This window comes from Toxorhynchites rutilus, chromosome 2, assembly GCF_029784135.1.
Source record: "Toxorhynchites rutilus septentrionalis strain SRP chromosome 2, ASM2978413v1, whole genome shotgun sequence".
Taxonomy (NCBI): domain Eukaryota; kingdom Metazoa; phylum Arthropoda; class Insecta; order Diptera; family Culicidae; genus Toxorhynchites; species Toxorhynchites rutilus.
In genome coordinates, this window is record NC_073745.1 from 161,615,221 (window position 1) to 161,633,416 (window position 18,196).

General features: G+C 37.5%; 1 protein-coding gene across 6 annotated transcripts in view; it reads right to left on the reverse strand.

Moving 5' to 3' along the window:
• The window catches only part of LOC129771299 (zwei Ig domain protein zig-8-like), a 374,094-nt gene that overhangs the window by 63,428 nt on the left and 292,470 nt on the right, over positions 1-18,196 (reverse strand). For all 6 annotated transcript variants that reach the window (XM_055774794.1, XM_055774793.1, XM_055774792.1 and 3 more), the window contains exon 7: positions 4,079-4,242. In XM_055774794.1, the coding sequence (XP_055630769.1) occupies positions 4,079-4,242 (164 nt within the window). The remainder of the gene's footprint in view (positions 1-4,078; positions 4,243-18,196) is intronic.

Here is an 18,196-nt window from a genome sequence, read left to right on the forward strand (position 1 = left end):
TCGGATCTCTTACATGGGCCTCCCCCAGGGCTCATGTTTAAGCCCCCTTTTGTACAACTTCTATGTAAGCGACATCGACAATTGCCTTACACAAAATTGCAACCTAAGACAACTTGCAGATGATGGAGTGGTGTCTGTCGTAGGATCAAACGAATCCGACCTGCAAGGACCCTTACAAGATACTTTGAACAATTTTTCAACCTGGGCCATTGGGCTAGGGATCGAATTCTCCACGGAGAAAACAGAGATAGTGGTTTTTTCTAGGAAGCATAGACCAGCAAAACCAAAGCTTCAACTTTTGGGTAAACCGATCACTCATGCTATGTCATTCAAGTATCTTGGGGTCTGGTTCGACTCCAAATGTACTTGGGGGGCCCATATTAGGTATCTGAGTAAAAAATGTCAACAAAGAATAAACTTTCTCCGTACAATTACCGGCACCTGGTGGGGAGCCCATCCCGAAGATCTTATAATGTTGTATCGAACAACTATTCTCTCAGTGATGGAGTATGGCAGTTTCTGCTTTCAATCAGCTGCCAAAACACACCTCATTAAACTCGAGCGAATTCAGTATCTTTGTCTCCGTATTGCGTTGGGATGTATGCCCTCAACGCATACCATGAGTCTCGAGGTTTTGGCAGGCCTACTCCCACTAAAAGATCGCTTCAATTTATTATCTCTTCGGTTCCTCATCCGGTGTAAGGTTATGAACCCATTGGTGATCGGAAATTTTGAGCAGTTTATCGAGCTAAATTTTCATTCTGGATTCATGAGCTCATATCATGAATTCATCACCATGCAGGTTGATCCTTCTTCGTATATTCCCAACCGTGTTTGTTTTTCTGACTACATCAATTCCTCTGTACATTTTGATCTGTTCATGAAGGAGAAAATCCATGAAATTCCAGATTATCTTCGATCGAGGATCGCTCCTACGATCTTCAAAGCAAAGTATGGGCGTGTCAATTGTGATAATATGTACTTTACTGATGGGTCCTCTATGAATGAGTCCACAGGATTTGGAGTGTTCAACGTATTTTTTAGCACCTCACACAGTCTTCAGAATCCTTGCTCGGTATATATTGCTGAATTGGCAGCGATATACTGGGCGCTGGACAGCGTCGCCTCACGACCTGTTGAACACTATTACATTGTAACGGATAGTCTTAGCTCTGTCGAAGCTATCCGTTCAGTGAGGCCGGAAAAGCACTCGCCGTACTTCCTTGAGAGAATACGAGAAATTTTGAGTGCTTTATCCAGACGCTGTTATGTCATTACCTTTGTCTGGGTCCCTTCACATTGCTCCATTTCGGGTAATGAGAGGGCTGACTCATTAGCAAAGGTAGGTGCAATTGAAGGCGATATTTATCAGCGTCAAATCGCCTTCAATGAATTTTATTCTTTAGTTCGTAAAAATACCATCGCTAACTGGCAACGCAAGTGGAACGAAGATGAATTGGGCCGGTGGTTCCACTCGATTATCCCTAAGGTTAGCCTCAAACCATGGTTCAAAAGTCTGGACTCGAGTCGGGACTTTATTCGGACCTTCTCCCGACTCATGTCCAATCACTGTTCTTTAGATGCGCTGCTTTTTCGTTTCAAGCTTGCCGACAGCAATCTCTGCGTTTGTGGCCATGGTTACCACGACATCGAACACGTTGTTTGGTCGTGCGAGCTATATTTTGTCGCCAGATCGAATTTAGAAAACTCCCTTCGGGCTCGAGGAAGGCAGCCCAATGTGCCGGTGAGAGATGTGTTGGCTCGGTTAGACCTTGATTACATGTCCCAAATATATGTTTTCCTTAAAGATATCGATCTTCGAGTGTGATTGTTCTTACATCCTTTCCCCCCCATTTTCTCCTCCTTTTCGTCCTTCGCGAGCTATCGGTTCCCTAACATTAGAATAAGTTAAATTGTTAATACATATTAGATGTGAGGATAGTTTAAGAATTCAGTGTGATGTGTGAGTATGAATGTGAAAGTGAGTGTGAGTGTGAGTGTGAACATGGTTACAATCTCCTTACATCCCATCCTTTTCCTAAAGAAAATGTGTCACCCTTCTAAACTCGAGTCGACCGCGAGTAATCGGTTTCCTATTTCATTAACCGTAGAATTAAGAAAACATGTTAATAGTAAAAGTATAGTTGAGAGTTTGGCTTCTTTAAACCTATGTAACTGAGCCTGTACAAATAAACGAATTATATATATAAAAAAAAAAAAAAAAAAACTCTTGAAGGCATATTGAACTAATTTAATAAAAATGTCAACCAAATAATATCTGTGCATAAAGTTTAGCTCTGTTTTCTACATCAAATGCCTTAAGCGTCCGAAATATGATTCAGAATGGTGTAATATCATTTCTCTGTTAACTCACAGACAGAAATATTACCATCACCCGCGAATTGAATTTTGAAATTAAACCTCTCAAAATGCTTAATGTCGAAGCCGCAAAAATTGCATCCACACGCGGAATCGCGTTATAAAGGGTGTGTCACATCAAATTGCATCACGGAAAAAACGCTGTAGAAATTCGCCCAGTAGACCGATCCTTTTGAAAATTTTAGACAGTAAAATAAAAACTATTAAACAACTTTTGGCATTTTCTTTTTATTCATACTTCGAGCCCAAGCCCGTATGCTCGCACCTTCCTCTTTACCCCGTCCATAAGGTTCTGTACAACGTCAGGTTGTAGTTTTTTTTGAACAGAAATCCATTTTCTCTTGAAGTCCACCTCCGATTTGACAACTTTTGGGTTCTTCCGGAGGGCCTGCTGCATAATCGCCCAATATTTCTCTATTGGGCGAAGCTCCGGCGCATTGGGCGGGTTCATTTCCTTTGGCACGAAGGTGACCCCATTGGCTTCGTACCACTCCAACGAGTCCTTTGAATAGTGGCACGAAGCGAGATCCGGCCAGAAGATGGTCGGGCCTTCGTGCTGCTTCAATAGTGGTAGTAAGCGCTTCTGTAGGCACTCCTTAAGGTAAACCTGCCTGTTTACCGTGCCGGTCATCACGAAGGGGGCGCTCCGCTTTCCGCAAGAGCAGATCGCTTGCCACACCATGTACTTGTTGGCAAACTTGGATAGTTTCTGCTTGCGAATCTCCTCCGGAACGCTGAATTTGTCCTCTGCGGAGAAGAACAACAGGCCCGGCAGCTGACGAAAGTCCGCTTTGACGTAGGTTTCGTCGTCCATTACCAGGCAATGCGGCTTCGTCAGTATTTCGGTGTACAGCTTCCGGGCTCGCGTCTTCCCCACCATGTTTTGCCTTTCGTCGCGGTTAGGAGCCTTCTGAACCTTGTATGTCCTTGCTTGGTCCGCTGGACGAATGAACTTGACAAATTCAGCTTATTGGCGACATCCCGGACCGAACTTCTCGGATCACGTCCAAACTGCTTAACTACGCGCTTATGATCTTTTTCACTGACGGAGCATCCATTTTTGCCGTTCTTCACCTTCCGGTCGATGGTTAGGTTCTCGAAGTATCGTTTTAGTACTCTGCTGACCGTGGATTGGACGATTCCCAGCATCTTACCAATGACCCGATGTGACAACTCCGGATTCTCGAAATGAGTGCACAGGATTAATTCACGACGCTCTTTTTCGTTCGACGACATTTTTCCAAATTTACGAAAAAATGACAGTGAAGCATGGCCAACGTGATCTATACACTCTTATCTGATTTTAAAGCGAAAGCTGAAGATATAATTCCTAAAAATTAAATTTTCTACAGCGTTTTTTCCGTGATGCAATTTGATGTGACACACCCTTTATATTCGGTTGCTTTTCCACTTTCGATCAGTATTCATTGTCATGGGGTGGATTAAATATTATAGAACAGCATATAAAAGGGGGATCTCATTGACAGAAAATTTAAATTGATAATGTAACTATACAAATTAACCACCTGTCCATCTTACCACCACTGTCCGTCTTACCCGCATCTCCCCTATATATAACATTTCACTCGAGCTATAACCCAATCGATCAAATGTCACCTCGATACTCAGATGGTTTCCCACTTTTTTTTTCAGATAGACACTCGACGGTGATGGTCAAAAACAACTAAGCAGTACTTACCAACAACGTGTAGATGCACTCTAGCACTTATTTTCGGCTCGGTCGACACCTGACACTCGTATATTCCGGCATCTCGGGCCTGCACGTATTTGATCTGCAGCGTCCAAACGCCACTGTTCTCCACGTAGAATGATTGAAAGCGCTCGTCGGCTATAAATGTCATTCTGCATAAATCAGCGTTCGCGTACAAGGTATGCGCGTCCAGGATTTCAGGTTCACGTCCGGGTCAACATTTTATTCACCCGCGCGGGATAGTAATGCGACAGACGGAAAACGCCGTTCCGAAAGTGCCGTCCGGGAAAATGCACGGTGGTTGATTTCGCATTAATAATAATCGATTGCCGGCATCCATCCGTTCACCCCGACCGCGTCAGGATTCGTCCGAGGCATTTTCGGTGGCCATACGTTCATTGGTCAGTGTGCGTTCATCAGCACCACGTGCCATGTGGGGTGGTATCCATTGAGAAGTCGACGTTAGCAGCATTGTCAACAGCAGGAGCAGCAGCAGTATTCAATCCAAAGTAATGCCGTCCGTGATGGCGATGTCAGCGCCAGAAGAAGTAGCGTCGACAAGCGCGGAAGGCACAAAAAATGACAATCCGTGGTGGCAGTGGAGGCGGGCATCGGCGTGAGAGGTGGAAGAGAAATAAAAAAGTGTGAAATATTAATAAGAGATTGATGGCTGCACGATAAATGAAATATGACGGTAATTTACCAAATTAAGCTACGGGCTATTAAATCTCTACCGAAAATGGAGACGTGAAAAAATAACGTTTTGACAAGGTGCTATAAATCTGTACTGTTCGGCAATCCAATCAGTAATTCCAAATATTTATCGACTCGTGGTATGTTTTTGGTCAAGTAGTGGATGATATTTAATCAAAACCACCGTATTCGATTTGTTGAAATTGCGAGCAGTAATTTTTCAGTTAAAATTTTTTTTTATAAAATTCTTTTGTTTCGATTCTTATTTCAGTTTTATAATTGATATACGAGAAAATAATAATTTTTATAATTTTATATACGAGAAAATAGAATGAATTAGAGGCCTTGATGAGATTTCAAAAATAGTTTCGATTTTTTTTCAATTCTAAATGAACTCACATCATTGTTGGCAGAAGTAGAACCATTTTTTCACAGTACAAAATATATTCAACATTGAGAAGGTATTATTGTGGAATATAAATTAGCAGATTAACAGATTGAGTAATCATTTATTGGATTTAGTTTGCTATGTTGGTAAGAAGCTGTTAATTCTTTACGATCACAGCAAATTGTCGTTAGAGAAGCGCTCTGACCGCATCAAGATATAATGTTTCTTGATTCCTTCTAAATCGTGCGATACGTTGAATGTTCAATTTATGTGGGAGAAGGAATACTTTCATTTTTTTTTGCAGCTCAACCTAACATATACGAGCAAACGATGCACATAAATCTTTCTCGCCTGAACTCTTGCGGGTAGTTATTTCCTCCTGCTTTTGTGTGATTTTAGTTGCTTCCTCTCCGCTGTTGAACGGTGTGTTGTGCTCTGTTTCCGAAAAGAACCATTGAGCTATGAGATGAAATATGTTGAAGCAGCTTATACCACATATTTTCATAACCAAAATTCAAGCTCGGTTTCATCAGAGGGAAAATTTCCACCAGCCAAACCACACCAAGACATTATTGTTAGATTCTACAACTGCCTCTCGCATGGAGTCTTTCTATAAAGCAGGAAAACAGAGAACTATCTCCTGGTGTAAGGACATGGCACTTTCCTTAGTCATGGCTAACTCGCCCTGCATCTGGTGTTCTCTAGAATGGGTAGACCAGATAGGACATCTTTATAGAGCGAAGAAGTGTAAGACATTCAGCTGGTATATCTAAATATGCTCGTATTATAAATGACAACATTCACACAAACCACATTCACCTCCGTGGTTTTTCATTCCAGAGAAAGTTTGATTAAATGCTTGTGTTTGGCGTACTAGTCTAGTAGTAGACAATGTGCTCCCATTGAAAATAGTTATTGTCGAAGAACATAAATTCATTGTATCTGACGTGCTTCAGTGGGGGATGCGGTGAAAGGCATGACAATGGATAATAATGGAATTTTTCCTGTCTATGTGTGCGCACTAATCTTCTCTATTTATATGAAACTTTTTAAATTACGTATTCGCAGCTTAAGCCTTTTTTCTATGAAATGAACACACACAGTAGAAGAGAATCGCTTTCATTAAATAAAAGGGGGTAATCCTCCTTCTTGTGGATATTGTCTAAAACGGATCGTGTTTTCTAAACCATACATTTAATTAGTTTTAATTTTTCGCTTCCACTCATTTTTGTCCAAACTTTCTTCAACACCAACTTGTTTCAATAATTTTGGGATGCTTACGAAATGTTGTTTTCTTGATAGCCAAATTTTTTTCAAGAGGTTACGCTCCGGCGATTTCGGTGGGTCTACCTCTTTTAGCAGGAAGTCTTCGTAGCCACATTGGTTGCTCGTTCGCTTATTAAGCGATCGATCGTGAGTTCAAAACTCAGGGCCCTTAATTGACCATCTTTGTGTTATTACAGAATAACTATGTCCACACACAATCATCATGCAAGCTCTGCTCTGCTTGCAACAAGAAAAAAACATCGGTCTGTTGTACCATTAATAGCACAACAATGATCACACCAGCTGTCCTGTTTGCTGAACAATGGAAAAATAGAAGGAATACTCTCACGCCTAAATGGCTACTGTGTAATTTACAATCTATAGAAACCATGAACATGTAGCATGTGTACGATCGAAACCCGGCTCTGTTACAGCTCAAATGCATTTGCATTTGAGCTTAAACAAATTAACAAATGGGATGAAAAAATCTCTTTTAGCACAAACTTCACAACATCCAACACGTTTCAAACAAAGTCACATGAGCCTAGATTAAGTCAAAACAAAATTGAGTCGTTGCGCTTCCTATTTGTGGCAAGAAAAAGACTGTTTTCATTGTATATATCACCGTTTATAGTTTCAGGAGAGATGTAGGGAGCGTTAATTTCTTCACATCCACAAATCGATTGTATGACATTGGTCCGATTAACGGTTACCCGAATTTCATTTACTCGTATGTAACATTCGCTCGAATGTACTATTCACATCCATTTTTAAGGAAAGGTATTTTCATATCCTGAAAAACATCATCATTTCTTTATCACTTTTGTACACTTGCTGCTACCCAAAAACTTGTATATTCTGTGGGTAGAGCAATTACAAAAAAGTAAGGTTGCGTACTATATTTTTTCAAAGTTATGAGAAAATAAAATTTTACTTTTGTGATTATTAAATTGTTAATTTTATATGAATAATGGAGTTACAAATCCGATTCTAAACATTATCCATTCATTTAGGTCACGTAAAAGAAAGGTGTCAGTTTCAAGAAGTCGCCATAATATTAATATTCCGTTAAAACATACATTTTGAAAGCCTGGTGATAAATTGGAAAAATAATCATTCTGACACGTTCGCCATGATTATTTTTTTTATAAAATATAGTTATTAACCCTTTTAGTAGTTTTTTTTACCGAACGACGATATATGCACTTGCCAAAAATACCAATAACGATATATCGTTGCGCCTCCGTTGGGGCTTTATTGTACTCATCACAAGAGGTCTGTATTTCAAAATAACTTTATAAAATGTTAAAATGGTTCATATTCGATGTAACACAAGTGAAAAATAGTTATTAGATTTATCTTTTTGTTATATTTTATGCTGATTAGTGCCGCGGGTCTGCCGCACGATCCACTTGCGTAGATCTGTCTGACGCTTGCCGTGCATCATAGCGTTATCCTTAAGTTTTATTATCCGACTTTTGTCATTGTATTGCAAATGATTGCAAAATGCAATGTCTTTACCCATAATTTTCCCATTTTCTTCATAGTATCCCGAAAATTTTCAATTGTCATGTTTGGTTAGAATATGTTTGATTGAAATATGTGTTTTAATTTTTTGGAACCCCCCTCCATTCCAGAGAAGGGAGGGGTGTCATACCATCATAAAAACATTTCTCGTACCCAAAAACCCTCACATCCCAAATTTAATTCCGTTTGCGTGATTGATTCTCGAGTAATGTAGTAATGTTTTTTTCATTTTCTTGATTTGTTTTCGAGTTATGCAGAAATTGGTGTTTCAATTGTATTACAGCCCACCCTTAGAGAGCGGGAGGAGTGTGTAACCACCATAGAAACATTTATTGCATCCTAAAACCTCCACATGCCAAATTTGGTTTCGTTTGCTTGATTAATTCTCGAGTAATTCAGAAATTTGTGTTTCATTTGTATGGCAGCCCCCCCTTAGAGAGGGGGGTGGAGAGTCTAATCACCATAGAATCATTTATTGCACCCTAAAACCTCCATAGGCAAAATTTCGCTTCATTTGATTGATTAATTCCCGAGTAATGTAGAAATTTGTGTTTAATTCGTATGGCAGCCTCCCCTTAGAAAGAGTGGAGGGGTCTCAAACTATCACGAAAACCTTCCCCGGCCTCAAAAACTCCTACATACCAATTTTCATGTTGATCGGTAGTTTCCTAGTCCATAAGAATCAGACAAACAGACAGACAGACAGAAATCCATTTATATATATAACGAGGTCACTCGAACACCATTTATCTGGATAGAACATTTATCCGAATGGTTAATCGTCCCGAACGATAAAGAAAGAAATATTCAAAGTGATTGCAATTTTTATTAATAGTTTTAATGATAAATTGAAATAACCAATTGAAAGAGAAGTTCGTTTCTCAAAGAAGGAATAATTTTAGAAATTATTGAATTTTGATACAAGTCGGACTCGATTATATGCAGTTTAAAAAAAAGAAGGTTTTTTTGCTATATGAAAGGTTTTATATGAAAGGTGAGAAAGATGTTTTCTGACTTAGATGGAATGAATGAACAATTAAATTCTTCTTTTATACTCAAAAACGAAAATATATGCATAAAACACAAATAAAAAAAATATATTGACTCGATTATATACAGGACTCGATTAAACACAGTGAAAAGAAATCCAAAACTGTATATAATCGAGTCCACCCTGCATTTCAATTTTCATAATATTTAGAACGAATCAAATACACACGAAAGATTAGCTCATATTCAAAAAAAAGAAAAAAATACTATGGAATATTACATTTAGATCACATTTTCAAGACATTTGTGCTTTAGATTTTCACTTGTAATTTAATTGTTATATTTTGGTCTCTTGGCTTTAAAGAGCAATACTTGAAGCGAAGGACGTATATTGATTATACCTTCACTAATTACACCTATCAATCTAAATAAGTATAATAAGATTATTATCATGAGAATTGACAGAACTCATAATCTGATATTTCGAAAAAAAATTCTACTCCATTCGGGTAAACGTTACATTCGGGTGAATGTGTGGCATTCGGCTATTTGTTATATTCGGGTAAACGTGTTTCTGGTAAATGTTATTTGGGCAAATGTTACACAACCCTGCAAATCACCTGTCAGAACAGAAATGGTGGCTGGTGGATCGTTTGGCCGCGAGTATTGAGCGTTGAGAGTTCAGCAATGAGCGTTGAACGTTGAGCGTTGATCATTGAGCATTAAGCCTTTCGGTTATCGTTTCAGTTTCCGTTTCCGTTTCCGTTTGTGCATATGCTCTTTAACTATCATTATTTCGCTTTAATCTCACTTTCTTTGTCTATTTTCACTTCACAAACTTCATTCCCAGTCGACTAAAGTCGTTTTCAATGAACCGGAAGCCACCATTTTCCGCTGTTGGCGTATTTTCACATAATACCCATATTCAAACTCCTTCGTTGCTCGTCGTTCTGAGCTACACCCAAAATTAGTTTTTACCACATGTTTTGTCATCCCGATTTATTACATTAAATGAGCCTAAAAATAACAGAAAATGTCATGACTCTCAAATACTGGTAAGCATTTGTTTAATGTATATGGTATAGCTTATAACATCAATACCGTTCTGAATCACATTTCGGACGCTTAAGGCATATGATGCAGAAAACAGATCTAAACTTTTTGCACAGGTATTATTTAGTTGATATTTTTAATGAATTAGTTCAATATGCTTTTAAGCTTTCTACCAAACCTATTTGATTATCATAAAGTAGATGACATGACATGACATGATGACTGTATTTTGTAATTTATTGAACGAAAATTACATCACACTTGATTATATTTTATAATGAACTGTGAAACACTTACCAAGCAATAACAGCAAACTTTTAACGATGATGAAAACTGATGAAACACGGGAGAAATTTCAATATTGATGAACGGGTAAATTCTACGTTCTCACGTTAAGCAAAAGCAAAACACAAACGATAATGAGTAGTTTTGTCATATTTTTGCCGATTATGTTATAATTCAAATATAGTTCTCATATGAAATGATAGTGAAACCAATGGATTACTCTAAAGAAGCAATTGTGATATTAATTCTATAGTTATACCATCAGTGCATTAAGTATTTCAAGATATTAGATCAAAGTGTCCGAAATATGATGTCGTCCGAAATATGATTCAGAACGGTATGAGCGAGTGATACAAGAGAAAGAAAAAAAAGCATGATATTGCATGCTATTCTTCAAACCATTGAGTACTATAAAATACTAGGAAAATACTTGAAGTGAATGATTTTTATTCTATTTATTTTTCGTTAGCGGAAATATTTTTTTTCGCAAATGGGTGGTTTCTGTTCGTATCTATTCATGCGCATTTTAAAAATTGGACAATGTTGGAAATGCTTCGAAAGTGCGGGCAATATATCAAACTACAGGTGGGAGTGAAATGGAAAACTTCATCTATATGTACGATTGTGCAAAAATTATATTCTAGTGCAAAGAAGAGTTTTGTTTTCTTTAGAACAGTTGGACAACTTGGACAACAATTTCTCGACAGATAAATTCTATTTTTCATCAACTATCCTCTCTATAATTTAGCAGCTTTTAAAATTTCAATGTGTGTATGTGTTGTAAATGTTCAGTTCAAATGTATATTCTGGAAGCTTGGCAGCTTGGATGATACTGCCACACTCCAGCACTATTTATTATCAGGATAACAATGCCAACACAGTGCACAACAGTTAGTTTGCTCATAATGAGAACAAGATTTCGTCTGGGCCCGTTGACGAGGTCAAGTTTCAATGGAACATGTAAATTGTCGTAAATCGTATCATTCAAAATTTTCAAATAATTCTATCGTCCAATCGTCGATGACAGTTTGATAAGCATCCGGCAAGATTTTCCGTCTTTTTTCCGTCAGTATCATTCCCGAAAGTTGAATAAATCCATTAGCAAAATAGAGTTGATGAGGTTAATCGATGGCGGGAAGGGTGACTGTAGGCGTGCGAGTGAACCAATCATTTATGCACTGAGATATTTATCCATTCCGGGCCAACTCACTCTTAACGAATAATGTCTCTCTACTATCCAATGGAGCTCGCAAGTAGATTGAAACTTAGCGATATGACACGCTGATGGATAACGACATCGAACGTTGGCAGTTGAAATCAACCGATGCGCAGGCGGAATGAATCTGACGTCGTTGTCAATCTGTTTGATCATGGTGAAATATCATAATGGTCGTCCTGCATCAAATTGAGCGGAAAATCAACGCTAAAGTTTGCCGTTTTGTTTTGAAGCATCCTGCCTTCGCTTGTTTCTACTTGATAATTAATCATGTTCGCGAGCACACAGCATAATTCCTCACAATTGATGATTCATAAAATTGCAGAGAGGGTCGAGAGATTATTCGCTGAGTTTTTGATAACCAATTAATCTTGCCGAAAAGATTGTTTGGAGAGGGTCGGGAATTGAACGGAATTGTTGGCACATATTTATACTCATAATGATATCATTTAATTTCGAGGATGGTTGAGGGCAAATCAGTCAAATGGTGGAACCAGCATGTAGATGGACAATTTCGAAATTCTATATGAATCTAATAGGCATTTTGGAAAAATGGTGATGGTGATATCAACATTGATTGTTGACTGAATTCAAAACTATCATTGGGTTATATCAGTTGTATTACATACAAGTATTATAGCCAAGGGAATAAAGATTTATATTTTCAGTACCATTACATAAATAATCCTGTATGAGAAGCATAGTTCTGGCAACATTTTATTCAGATTTTTATGGAACACGATTCATTTTACCATCATGTTCCATAAATGTATGATTTTTTTGGATGATTCGAACCACAGTTTTATTTCCATTCCGAAGGAGGAAAGAATGAGAATTGAACTCGTGACCTTGAGCATGAGAGGTACGGTTGTTAACCACCTTGCCAGATCGCCTCCACCCATAGATGAATGGAGATACGGAAACAAAGAAATTCCTAGTTGTCCATAACAAAACAACTACTGCGATTAACAGAATCTTCCGGTGCGATTTTTCCTATTGTTGTCAGCCATTCTCTATATTTTTTTTTCTCCCGAGGAGGCTTATCTTGAACGGTTGAATTAATACCGAATTATGCTGTGACGTAGAAAATTACTTCAAACGATTCTGAGTTTGGCACTCCTTTTGAAGGCTCTACGTAATCGTTGCAATAGAAAGGTTCCGTTTTCCGGTTCATTCCAGTGAAGAATTGGCACCAGACGGGAGTTAAGAAGCAGAACGACTGCAAACTTTTCAATCGCGATTAAACAACGGATGAAGGCAGAGTTTGGAGAATGGGACCGCATTTTCTCGAAATGTTGGTCACAAATCAAGTTTTTGCAGAACAAATAAGTTAGTTTCAATGATTTGTTTGATTTGATTGAGCTATCTATCGTTCAACGAAAGAGTAGGGCGAGTTTATAAACGTGGAAATTGTATTAAACCCAGCACATGCATAAATAAAATAATAATATCATCGATTATATTTTTATACAGGCAAACCTTTTTTTGTGCGGAGACCGCATGAAAAAATTCGCAAAAAAAAATCGTGCAAAACTTCACTAGTAGCTTTAAAAAACCGTGTTCGGTACACATTTAAAAAAAAAATTAGTGCGGTAGATAGGGACCGAATAATAAAGACTCCCCCAGGAAAATAAGTCAAATCCACGCCGTTCACCGTTCAATTTCCTTTTTTTTCCCTGCTTTGCGATGAGACAGTTTGCCTCTTCTGTTGCGCGTGGCTGTTTTGTGTTTTTAGTTGCATGCCGAAACGTGATGCTGTTATATATCATGTTATGCAAAAATTTAAAAAAACTTAGAGCATTTGATGGGAGGAGAGGAATGATTTCAGAAGTGGATAATTGGGACGCAAATATGCTTTTTTTGCACTGAAATGTATATAAACCATCGAAACAAACTAAATGGACGATAACTTGGTCAAATATGCTTCTTTTCATATACCGCACAAAAAAAATATCGCACAAAAAAACCCGCATAAAAACAGGTTTTACTGTAGTTTGCCAATTGTTAAATGGAAAGTATATCTTTTCCAAGTATTGTCACAAGAAGAAACTGAAGAAGGCCTCCGACATGTTTTGAGTCTTTTATAACAAACCAGACATGTAAACGATTGGTACAAACCAAGAAACAAACTCTCGATAGAGGGAATTTGTTAAGAAAAATTTCCCCTAATTAAAAAACAATAGAAATTCATTACCTAGCAACATTTGCAAAAGTCCGACATGATCGGCCATTCGAAAACTAGCGAATGAATCGTTGGCGGAGCAAATCCGTATTAAACCGTAATACCCCCCTCAGTTAGAGGACCGGGGACGTTACCATTGTATGTAGTAACGGCAATTAGCATTCGGATTACGTTTGCAAACTGAATAATGCTCACCAAAATGCACTATATAGAGGAACGGGATGGTTTCCGAAATGGTTGCAATGTAATCCTTCTGAATATTCAAACAGGAAATACCACTACCTGCAGTAAATTACGATCACTATAACAACCCGAATTGCTCATTTTAATTAGTGTCATCTTGTGTCTGCTAGGTGTCCAGTTCTTGCCTACACATTTCGAAACTTTCCGGGATCTGCGCGCTACGTTGCACAATTCGTTTAATTTGAAACGGCTCGAATTAATACAGAATGGGTACTTATCCCATTTTTACTTTCACATCGTTCCCACGATTCTTGCGATCGATAATTAATTTAAAATCTACCATTAATCACCGGCTGTAAATTTCCGATGGCTCTCCCATTACGCAGCAGCGTTTTATTAGTCGACAGTTTCTTTCTCCGGGTGGTGACGGGGAGCCTGTCTGTACCTCAACGAATTCAAACGGTTCGGTGGCGGTTCTGTAATGTGCCTTGTAATTTCACCTCTCTTTGAAAATTCAGTGGCCTCAAAATTATTCTCTCTTGCGCTCTCCAGTCGAGTCCTGCCGCCTTCCTCCGTTTTCTCTATTGTTCGAAGATTTTTCCGTGAAGTTTGAGAAACAAGGTACACACCTCAGGGATGAAGATGAAGGATTCGCAAATTTGGAATCTCGTGTATGTTTCCCGCGACAAAATTATGCGGATATCGAGTAAGAAATAAAGAATTTTAAAACTAATTTAATTAAATTCAATTTTTCTGCTCTGTTTAAAGTTATATTTCTGTTGGGAGGAAGCGTGCTGTGCCAATTGCCAGCAGAAACTTTTGATCATAGCGATCAGAGAGTCCGACAACATGCAGTGACTTCGTAAATATGTTCAACATCGTGACTTTTGTGTGTTGTGGAAGTAAACCGCAAAGCCACTTTCATCATTAGGCGTCACAGAATGTTTTCTTTATTTTTCCGCCGGTGGTGCGATATTGAACGGTGGTGGAAAAAAACTAATTAACAATTATAATGATTTGTTGCAACCGTGGCGCTTTCGATTAAATCTACTGAAAAAAATAAGCTAAATGTGTATTGTTATTCCTGGTCGTTTCGAGGTACCGTCAACATAAATAAGCATAAATAAGTCTAGCAGGTGGTTCATTGGTCTCTTAAGCCGTAATAAAGACTGACTAACATTTTATTTTATTTTTTTATTTGTCTATTTACCCTCAACCAATGAAAACATCATGAGAAAATGTGTAATGTGTTTTTCGTACAAAAAAAAGGGTCGAAAAAAATATAAGTTCTTGGGGAGCCAATTACCCGTGACTCTACAAACTACACACCAACACGCACGCTCTCACTCACGCATAAATAAGATCTTTCGAACACTCATATTCAAACATAAAGGAATTGGAAGGTCAAAGGAACTAAAACTACTAAAACATAATTCTACAAACTATTACAATTTGCTGAAAAAAATTCAAATAACTATCAAAATGTTTTTTGAGTATTCTCTGACAGTTACATCGCGTAGCTCTTATTTTCTGTTTTAATTCATCCATGTTACCTTGCTCTTTGCTTTCAAAATTAAATACTGCAGTTTCTGTTACTAGCCAGAATGTAGCCTTATATACATTCATAATATAATTGACATATAATTTTGATTCAGATTTTCTAATAGATTTTCCCATAACAGATTAGACATATCTTCTTGTACCTTACAAGTATTGCTCAATTGACCAATTAAAAAAATGTGAATAGCCTTGACTAGTATTCAGATGGTCATTTTCATTGACTTCGTTTGCAATAGTAATCCATTCTCTCATGTTCCGTGACAATTATTATTGTTCATTTGTTGTAACATGAACTGTCTTGAATAGTGCTATTATTTATTCGTATAAATAAAATGTTTATGATGAACAAGGCTTTAGTCTTAGTTTCTATGTCTATAAGAGCGAAATCTCGTTTATAAACAGGTAAGCATAGTTCAATTCTGGGAACCTTTTTTTTCTCTATTATAGTGACTTTCAACACATTCTGGCTGGTTCGTCACTTTTACTTCCATTTTTGGAAGAATGTCGGGAGTGAGAATTGAACTCGTGATCTCTGCGTGAGAAGTATGGATGTTACCACTGCGCCAGATCGCCTCCACAATCTGAGAACCTTGAAAATGTAACCCTTCCAAATCGTCCAGAAATGAATTTCAATGCACCAATATGCTTGTTACTTGGTGGAAGTACTTGATAAATATACCAAAACTTTGAACAAGCATACGTGTTAAGAAGTCACGCTTTTGGAATATTTTCAGATTCCGACGGTTATGTAGCGCTAGAAGATGTTTTATGTCATTAATACATTTGTCATAATTCATATCTATCAATTTGTCCAACTTTTGAATTATTTTGACACAGAGAACATTCAATTCACTTACTTCTCTGATGATATGAGGGCCAGATATACAGGAATTACTTCTGATGTACTGTGATTTCGGAAAATTCAGTTTCATTTTCGAATAAATACCCTACTATTTCGAGCACGGTATCATATTCATGATTATTTCTAATCAAAATATTTATGTCATTTGCATAAGCAATAACATTAACAAAGTTATTGTCAATGAGACAACCTGAAACATTTTCTTTCATCATCCTAATAACTTTTAAAAACAAATAGCGTCATGCTCAATGGAAAACCTGTGGAGGCGATCTGGTAACATCTATACATCTCACGCTAAAGGTCACGAGTTCAATTTTCACTCCCGACATTCTTCATAAAAATTCATGATCTACTCGGTCGAACGCCTTTTCTAAATCTTAATTTAAAATCAAAGTTTTAAAGTGTTTAGAACTATCTCCCATGATTAGTATACACTGCGTTTCACAACTATAGAGCCACTAATTTTTTCTGAGTTTCCAGATATATGTAAGCAATCGGTTGAATTGAAGCATATAGTATAGAATACAATAACTATCATCATTCATAAGACTGGCCATTTGAACTTTATTGTTGTGTTCAGGTGCGAAACATTCAAAAAACTGAAATTCCGGTGATTCATGATGGAAAGATGGAAAAACTCTGACTTCTGTACAACGTCAATTTCACATGAATTACATTATTGTTTGCATCAAAAACATCGTGATAATGGGGTAATTTAGTATTAATTCATAAAATCCGGAAAGTCAAGGCAAGGTTTATTGAATGGAGGCTTCAGATTCTGGACTGGTCAGCTTGTTTACCAGTTCAAACCCAGAACTTGTGAGAACTGATCGTACGAGTAGTAGATGCAGCTTACAAGCAGTATGAGTGATTTGAAGAGATTAAACGAGCAGTATTCTCTGCGTAGAACGAGCTACACTCTACAACATGGCGCAGCTTGGTCGAAACCACCCCGAATGGGTTATTTGAACTGATTGAGAACTGAATATGACCTAGGAATTAGAAACATTAGTGTAATTCATGTGAAATTGACGTTAATTTTGTAATTAGAAGTCAGAGTTTTTCCATCAGGTTCTATAGTTACGAAACACTGGAATTTTAGTTTTTTGAATGTTTCGCACCTGAACACAACAATAAATATCAAATGACCAGTCTTATAAGTGAATATAGTTATTGTATTCTATGCTATATACTTCAATTCAACCGACTGCTAACATATCTCTGGAAACTCAGAAAAAAATTAGTTGTTCTATAGTTGTGTATTAACGCAGTGTATTAACACATTAAGGACCGCACGTTTTAGGGCAAACTTGTACGCTTCATTTGTTCGGACTCCACGAATGAGATCGTTTCCTTCGGTGTGGATGAGACGAAGACGAGCCATCGGTAGAGTTAGATTCTTGGCAGACCAAAGGATTTAACCATCAAGTGTATAATACACCCGAAATTGTTCAGTCATAGGGAACCAAGTTTTAAAAAGTGATTCAGTCACAGAAGAAATCAAATAAATCAAATAGCTATCTGTTTTGGGCATGAGATTTGTTTGATTTTTGCAATTATCATACGTCATAGTATGGTTAGAGAGTAGATGAAACTGTGAACCATACTGAACAAAAAAAATGAAAGCTTCAAAAATTACAGAACACTGAACTTCAAGCTCGTTTCTCTCGAAATTATAAAAATGTAACATGGTCTGACTTAACACCGACCGCGGCGGAAAATTAACACCGACCAACTAAAATATACCAAAACCAAAAATCTTTAAATGCTTAATGACGTTTTACACTTAACAATTTTAACAATCACAACATCAAAGGCAATGGAAAAAATAATAATGATAAAGTTTAATTTTATATTGAATTAATAATTGCACAATTTGTAAACAGTTGTTAAAGGTTAAA